We start from the raw sequence: 8,269 nt of genomic DNA on the forward strand, positions 1-8,269 counted from the left end.
GGAAGCTCTGGGGTCCTAGGAGGATGCTTACGGACACCAACAACATCTCTCTCTCTCTAAGGGATCTCCTACGCAGCGGAAGAGCAGTCAGCAGTTGACATGGACTTTGGCAGGCACCCAGCCATCAGGACGTAAGGCTGACAAGGGTTCTGTAATAGCCAGCCTGCCCTGCCATTGGGGACCTGCTGGTGTTCACCGCTGAGGGCATGACCTGACTGAAGCTGTGATACAGGGGCCTCAGCCTACCACAGGCACCCCTCCAGCTTGCAGAGGCTTCTCAGAGCAGTGCAAGCCACCCAAAACCACACTCTGGCCCACACTGCTCCCTGTGAGTTCTATGAAAGAACGTACGAGGCTCTGACAGCAGTATGAGGCCAGAACATTTACCGGAATAGGCAGGGAATCCTAACCCTCTGGCTACTGTGCAAGGCCCTCCTGAAGAAAGCCAACCAGCCTATCCCTTCGCTGCCCTACCCTCACTCCTTTTTTCCACTTTTCGTAACTGCTGACACTATCCTGAATTGCACTGCACACAGCACTGAATTATTCCCTCCTTCACACATTATTTACCCTACTAACGATGCTGTAAGAACCAGAAGCGACGGGAAAATCCCAAATACAGTGCTACAAGCAAACAGATGAACACATGGACCCAGACCACTACCTTGCAGACCCATGACCCTGACTTACGCATCGCATGCTTTCCCTGAGCGGGTTCTTCCACGGGAACCTCCTCGCACGGTTGTGGCACAGTGTTTCCTTGCGCTCCCTCTATGGCCGCATTCTGAAGGCCCTCACATAACCGCCCCCTGGATGCGGGACATCTGATTCGCTCTGAACCGCGTGCCACAGTGCTCCCACCCTGCATAACATCTCCCTGGGAACTACATCTACATCGGAACTGAATCCTTCTCTGTACCAAGGCGGCTGCCAGTCCCTATATATTCTTACATATATTCCCTGTACATTCTTACGAGCAACTGAAATATTTAGTTTTTAAAGTTTTATGAAGATGAGCTGATTTTTAAACTCTGGTGACTCAGTTCATAGCATCAGCGGGTTAGAACTGGACAGCACCCTCCCCCCTGGGGCAAGCGCCCCCGCTTTTTTATCTGAAGTAACTTCACCCGCAATCCCATAACTAGTTCCCTGCAAACGGATCTGGCTTCAAAGCGGCTCTGCCTACACGGAGATAACTGCATAACAGAGGCTAACGTTACCGCCAGGACCTTCGGAGGCTACTGCTACTCCTTCTGCTGGGCTCCTGTTCTCTGGGAATGCCAAAGAGTACCAGATTATCTAAACTACGTCTACAGCTCTAATTCTTTTGTGCAGTTAAAATGTTAATGTTGGTATATAGCAAAGAAGAAGGAGCAAGGGAAGAAAGCTGACTATTACAGAGAACAGGCTTGTGCTCTCTGCAGCATCTATACCTCAGCGGGATTTCATGTACTAAAGCTGATACACACTGGGAAAGCTTTTCTCCGTGCAGAAGTGCAGTCCATTCACAGACACGAGCTCTTTTCCTGCCAACAAAACAAACCTTGAGATCTTTGCTTGCTGCCCCTTCTTCCAGTCTCTGTGTCCTGCTGTGTTTTTATTTCAGAAAAACGGTTTCAGTTCTCCTCACAGACAGCTTGCTTGAATGTTACGGGAAGTTTAAACTTGGGCTTCACCACTTTCATCTGTAGCGTCACGATGCAAAAGGACCCCCTAAAAGCAGGATGTCTGGCATTTCTATTCCTTTGTTTCACGTTTATGTATCCAAATAACGACTCCTCATCTTAAAATTTAGCCAATTTATGGTGATCATCCCTGAATCAACTACTGAGAGCAGTTGGAAGGAGCGAGGTAAGGGAGGAGAGAGCAAAGCAAAACACTCTACTTTTAGTACTGCTCTTTCGTTTTAGAAACAGATGATTTTCCTCTTCACCCTCCTTAGCAAGTGTAACACTTTCAGCTCCCCTTTAGAGGCTTCTGAGGAGGTGACAGGCACAACCAACAAACACCTTTTATTTTTTGCAGCAGTGCACATTCAGGACATCACCCTTGTTTCAGATAGATCAACGTTTGGACTACAGACTTCAATTCTAGTACCACGTATTTTTCCCCATCTTCTAAACTTGCCTGGCAAAGTAACCCAGTTATCTTCTCCGTTAAATAATCAGCACAGGGGTACCCGATAACCCCAGGTGCTAACGAGATGCAGGAAATGTTTTGGGTATTACACAGAGAGATGCACCTACGAAGATTTTAAGTAAACACTCCTTACACTGAATACATTAGGCTGAAAAATACTTAAGCCTTATCACCTTTATCTTTTCCTGTACTGACGAAGCCCTTTCGTAACAAGTGATCTCGTCAAAGCCAGACCTGTGTTATACAATTATGAAGGTCTTTGCAATTTTCTGGTATCCACAATAGGAATTCTCAGACTGGAGCCGTGCAGCCTGCAGACTGCCTGCAGAGCTTGCTGGGTCGCCACTTTCCACCTTCCATCAGTACCGCACGAACGGAAATCAAGGTATTAAATACTTTCCTAATACTGCCTTCTCACACGGGAAAGTGCTGTAGGGATTCCAGGAACTGTATTCTCTCAGCAATGAAAGAAGGTGGCCTGCCTAACGGTAACTGTGAAGGTAGGTATTAACAAAACTATTTTGTTGGTCAGAAAAGCCTAATAACCAGTCAATCTAAAAAAATACTTCCTCTTCCATGGGTAGTCCAGAAGTCAACACAACAGGCTAATACTTGCTACACCCCTTCCTGTGTATGTAAAACAGTTCAACTGAAGAATTTTCTTGCCTTGAGTATCACTCATGGCTATCAAATCTTGAGAGTTTTAAGATGATTTAATTTAGAAAGAAGAGAGTGTGGTTTCCAACAGCATACTGCACGTGCAAAAGGAACAGCCAAGATCAAGCATCTCCCGTTCGGTTTTTCAGATGAGAAGATAAAGACCGTGATGCTAGTGACTTATCTGACATACAGGATTAGCAACAGAAGAACAGAGAGCGTGCCTCCAAACGACAAGGCCTGGCAGTGGGGATACACCATACTCTCAACCCTCTCCATCTGCTACACATTCAGCATAAGCTCTATCAGAGCAAACATCCGAGACCTGCTGATCAGTCCAGCATCTGCCATCCTGACTCTGACCGAAGCTTTGCTGACCAACAGTTGGGTTGAAAACACGGCCTCCGAGTCACAGCCAGCAAAAGCGCAAACACCAGAGCCTGATCGTTAGACAGACGGACGCTCCTTTCGGCACCGGCTGCCCCGTGTCTGACAGCGCACGCACACCCGTGCAGAATGCTGTTCTTCTCGCTGTGCCGGTGTGACTCCGAGTACCCAGAGTATGCTGGCGCACACGTCCCTGCGTGTCTGAGCAACGACACACCGGACACGTGGCTGCGGATGGCCCTTCAGAGTTAAACCGGACTTGACACCGGCGCTAGCTCCACCTCTGACAGCAGGATGCCAGCAACGTATTTTTCTCTGCCGTTGGTCCAGAGTTAACAAGACACGCTTCTAAATACACAAACCGCAACCTAGCGAGTACCTTTTGCACTCAAAAAATGGTTGTGTAAGAGGCTGCAGTTTTTTGGACTTACCAGGAGATGGCGGCTGAATCTTGGGTTGTTTCTTAGTATCGCCAGTGCTGAAGACTTCTGGAGGGGGCTCCTCCCCTCGCTCAATCTTGCACTCGAAGGCAAACAGGTACTGAATGTATTGTTTTTTCAGGGAGCTGGCTGCGCTGCTCGAAGTGCCAACGTTCAAGGTGGTTGCCAGCTCACGCCACTTCTTGTTTTTATTAACCTAGCAAAATAAATGGCAGAATCGTTAGTTGGCAGCAAAGCAGTTTGTTTAAGCGAGGAGACAAAAAAGGGGAAACCCCCCCGACTTCACGTCTCCATTTACTTTTCTTATTTTCCTCTCTTAACTAAGGCTCGTTACTCCCACATGCAGTAATGTACAGACAGCATTTACAGTTATAAAACCATTAAGGAACCTGCTGATAGCTACATAAAATGCTCTGCTTGTGGAGAGCCTTCTGCATGGTGCATCTTTTAAATGCCCTGCACTCTTCCAAAGCCCATGCTCTTCAGTTGGCAATCCATCTCCAAGCAAATGCACACTCATTCTCCGCCTCTCCAACACCCACCCGCACCCACCCCATTCTAATTAAAAAGCAGCTTCTAAAAACGAATTTAGAAAGCCAGAACAGAGTAATTCTGCAATTTAAGTGTTTGAGCATTGATATGAAAAATAAATTTCTCTCCAAAATCGCCACCAGCTGCCAAACTGTTCTGCCTGTAATTTCTGGTTCAAGTCCTTTCACTTTGGGGCGTCTTGCGGGGACAGATCGATGATCCTTTGGCTAGACGAGAGGCAGAGCGAAGCGAAGCCCCTTCATTAATTAAAGCAGACTTCAAACACACAGGGCTCGTCCAGCAGCGCTCTGTATCACAGTGCTGACCGCACAACTCTGCTGCGAGTCTTGTTTGCAGCGTAAGGCTGAGAGTATCAAAAGACCGTTCACGGGTTGCTCCAACAGGGCTGATCCGTAACACCAGCGACGTGCACTTGTCACCCTGGATGATGCCACCGGCTCGCTCGGCTGTACCGCTCATCGCCACCAGTCTCTTTGCTGTAATACCTGATGCCCCCGAGTTCATTCAACCACTTGTGCAATTGCTAGCTATCATCCACGGAGGGGAGGCAGCGCCAAAATAAATGGGCTTTAAAGGTCCGAGCATCTCGGCTTTTCCTGGGGAAGAATCCCAATACTTTCGCGCCATGAGGACTGCTGCTTGCCCTGAGGCCTGAGGTTTTAACGACTCCAACTTAACTTGTATAGCTGCGAAGGTTATCATTAGCCACGCTGTTCCTAAGCCTGCGTGCCAGCAAAGGAAGCATTTCTTACGTTCCCCCCCGTGTTTAATAACACCCTAAGTGCTGCCAGTCAGCCAAGATCTTCTGAGGACAGCATTAAGAGCAGGCAGGTTGGCATGGCTGCGTGAAGCGTTTTTATTTCTCTGGTGCACCCTGCACGCACCCAGGAGTTAAAGCAGACGGGATTTTCACCAACTGCCCCCGCTGAGGTTCGAAATCCAGTTGGGCAGCCCTTCGTGCCCACTGGCCTGCAGCTACGCGGCGCTTAAGGAGCACACGGCGCAAGGCGAGCGGCAACATTCCTGCCTACGCGCCCAGCACGCTGGCGTTCGCGAGGCAGCTGCCAACAGCTGGGCTGTTCACGTCGGGACCCCATCAACTGCGGGGAGAGCACACGCACCACCGCTGCACAGCTCCGCTCCCTGTCACTCCTTGGGCAGAATCAGGAGACCTGGAGTGCAGCAGTCGGAGCAGCAGCTTATCAGGTGAGCGTCACGCGGGTGCATTTAAATACACCTCAGCAGCAGCCAGCGAAGTTCTGCACCCCTCAGTAGCCCCAAGGAGATGAACATGGTGATCGTGATGTGGGCACACCAGCCGGACCAGGAGCCTTTATTTTCGGTGTCAGTTTTTGCCAGTACTGGCGCACACCGATTTTAACGCAAGCTCTTTCAAAAATTAGTCTGAGCGAAACAGCATCTATTCTTTGGCAATGCGTAACGTCTGTCACTGCAAATCAACACTGAGTGCCCCCCCCAAAACCAGATTTCCATAATAACCAAACATGAATGACTCCTCAGAATATCCCATCTGCCCCCATCTTGCTTCATTTTTGATGTGGAGTGTCATGCTACGGGCACAGTCACGCTGTATGAGGCAGAGCAGCAGCACGATACGATTTACCTGTAATAAAGTTTCTGAGCTAAAAGTAATCAAGCCTTTATGATGCTGGGGGGCAGGAGCTGATCACTAAAGATGTCAGGGTAACATCTCTTACCCATATACAGCATTTAACAACTGGCAAGGTGAACTGTACTAGGTTTCCTTTAATAACAGAAATAGCTGAAATCTCTGGACTTGAAGGGCCCGTGACCTAATTCAGGAGTCAGCTGTGAGGTATACTATTCAGAACAGCACTGAAAATGGTACTAATTGATGCTGGTACTCATTTCCTTCTTGAACTAACCACACAGATTATTACAATGTGCTCTCCTTCCGAGGATTTGTGTGCCATGTCTTTGAGTTCAGATTTTGTAGTTAGTGTACAAATGTATACATTTAAATACTAAATATTTATCTATTTTCTCTCGAATTTTGCATATACGTATCTATCTACACAGCTATGCTTAAGACCTCATCATGCAAATCCTGTAAGCATTTTTCAAGCAGAGGGAAAGCACAGACCCTGTCTAAAAAACAAATGTACCATACAGAGACACTCAAGAGATGAAAAGCTGGGACGAAGGACTGTGTTTCAAGAATGTATCTGCCACTTCTCTGGAGCCATCAGTTGATCCTTCCTAAAGGCTGTATCCCTATCTGGGAAGGATAGATCTAAAAATCTCCTTTTTCTTCCAGATTTATGTGGTTTTTTTATCCAATGGCCTCTTCCTGTTTTGTTTATTCAGTGGCACTACTGGATTCCCTGAACAGGTAACAATTTCACCCATCTATACCAATGGTCAAAATGAACTCCAGACAAATATTAAAGCACAAATTTCTCTTTTTTTTCAACAGTCTTGTCAGGGCTGAAGATGTAACCAGCAGCAAATACTCCAGGAAAAATACGTGCACCACCTTTTCAAAAGGTTCACTTTCAAGCACTCCTCCTCACCTGTGCCAAACCTCCAATCTCTTTGACGCAGACATAGAGCCTGAACAGGTCCAGGGGCTTCTTGCCCACAGCTGGCAGACTGGCCACAGGCGTGCCCCTCTCCTCCATGAACGTGAGGTACCGATCTACCCACATCTTGCGCTCCGGCTCGTTTCCTAGTTCATAGACCTTTGTGATCTTCTCTCCAGTTGTGGTAGAGGAACTTGACTTCTAAATCACGAGAAGAAAAGAAAAGAGTTGGGGGAAGGGTGGGAGGGGGAGGGAAGAGAAAGTAAGAAACTCACAACACTGAAAAAGAGAAGATGTCAAACAAACTAAAGCTATCACACAACAGTCAGGAATGAAGGCTACTAGTTCAGGCACAAACAGTACATTCTGTCCATATACGGAAAATTCAGCTTCTTAAAGAAAGGGCCCAAACTCCCTATTTTCATATTTGTTTCACTGATGTGAACTTTGGATCCCAGAAGGCCAGTTTCTGATGTTGCCTCATGTCATTTTAAGAAGAGGTAGCTCTCACATAGTGCTTCTTGTCCACTTATCTCAAAGTGCTTCGTAAGCAACAATTTGGGTACAATTTAAACCCGGTTTGTCCCACACAAGTTGACACAATCCTGAAACCAAACCAAATCAACCCTAACCCTCCACAAAGGGGCTAGAAAACCTGAAAGTATTCCTCCAGAACAGGGGTTGCACAAAAGTAGCCTGAAGCAGGCTAGTACACGGAGGAGCGGTACTCCCTTCAGACTCACAAATGGTTGCGCTTTACCACCTCTTCACACCACTGCTGGCCAAAAAGCAAGATGAGCAAGAGTGCCCACAGTACGAGGAGACCGGTGGCAATGTGCTTTGTGAACTGCCAATTAGCTGCCTAAGCACTGCTGGCTCACGACTAGCTACCGCTCTCCTCCCTTCGAAGAGGACAGCCCTCTCACACGTCCTAACCTTGAAAAGAGACGGTGTGTTGTGACCTGGGAAAACCAGGGATGCAGAATGATCAGAGCTGAACCACCACCAGGGTAAGCAAAGAGGTGGAAAGAGCAGAATTCTTTCTCACGTGGCAGAAGCGCAGGAGTGAAGCCCTTTTTCCTGCTGCCTTTTGGGCTTTATAGTTAAGGAAAGCTCATGTTATCTTGATGCCCTTTTCTCCTCTATGTGGAGATGGCAGAAAGCACCAAGGCTGCTAGGAAAGTTGGAACTTCTCACTGTACCTTTCCTGGGTGGCACAACCCCGTAAGCTGGGCTCTGTGCCACGTGTGGTCGGACTGCAACCTGCCCGAGCTGCCCCTGATCCGGCAGAGGGGCTGCTGCTGCTGCAGGAACACCCTCCTGCTTGCAGAAGGGGAAGTGATTTGCTCAGCAGTGGAAGAGGAGAGTGGCTTAGAATCAAACACAAGAGAAAAAGGCTGAGATAAAGCTTTGGGAAAGGAGCCAAATATATGCAGGGAAACATATCCTTTACGTCTGCACAGTAAATGTGAAACTTGGTTGTTGATTGCCGCTGACACTTCTTTAAACTCATCTAGTCAATCACTCTTT

At 47.8% G+C, this 8,269-nt stretch overlaps 1 protein-coding gene across 1 annotated transcript in view; it reads right to left on the reverse strand.

The window, feature by feature from the left end:
• Positions 1-8,269, reverse strand: part of ARID1B (AT rich interactive domain 1B (SWI1-like)) — a gene marked incomplete at its 5' end in the record, with an annotated part of 35,091 nt that overhangs the window by 22,465 nt on the left and 4,357 nt on the right. The window contains 2 exons of the mRNA XM_010151315.1: positions 3,615-3,819; positions 6,731-6,940. Coding sequence (XP_010149617.1) covers positions 3,615-3,819; positions 6,731-6,940 — 415 coding nt within the window. The remainder of the gene's footprint in view (positions 1-3,614; positions 3,820-6,730; positions 6,941-8,269) is intronic.

This window comes from Eurypyga helias, unplaced genomic scaffold, assembly GCF_000690775.1.
Source record: "Eurypyga helias isolate BGI_N326 unplaced genomic scaffold, ASM69077v1 scaffold5405, whole genome shotgun sequence".
In the NCBI taxonomy this organism is placed as follows: domain Eukaryota; kingdom Metazoa; phylum Chordata; class Aves; order Eurypygiformes; family Eurypygidae; genus Eurypyga; species Eurypyga helias.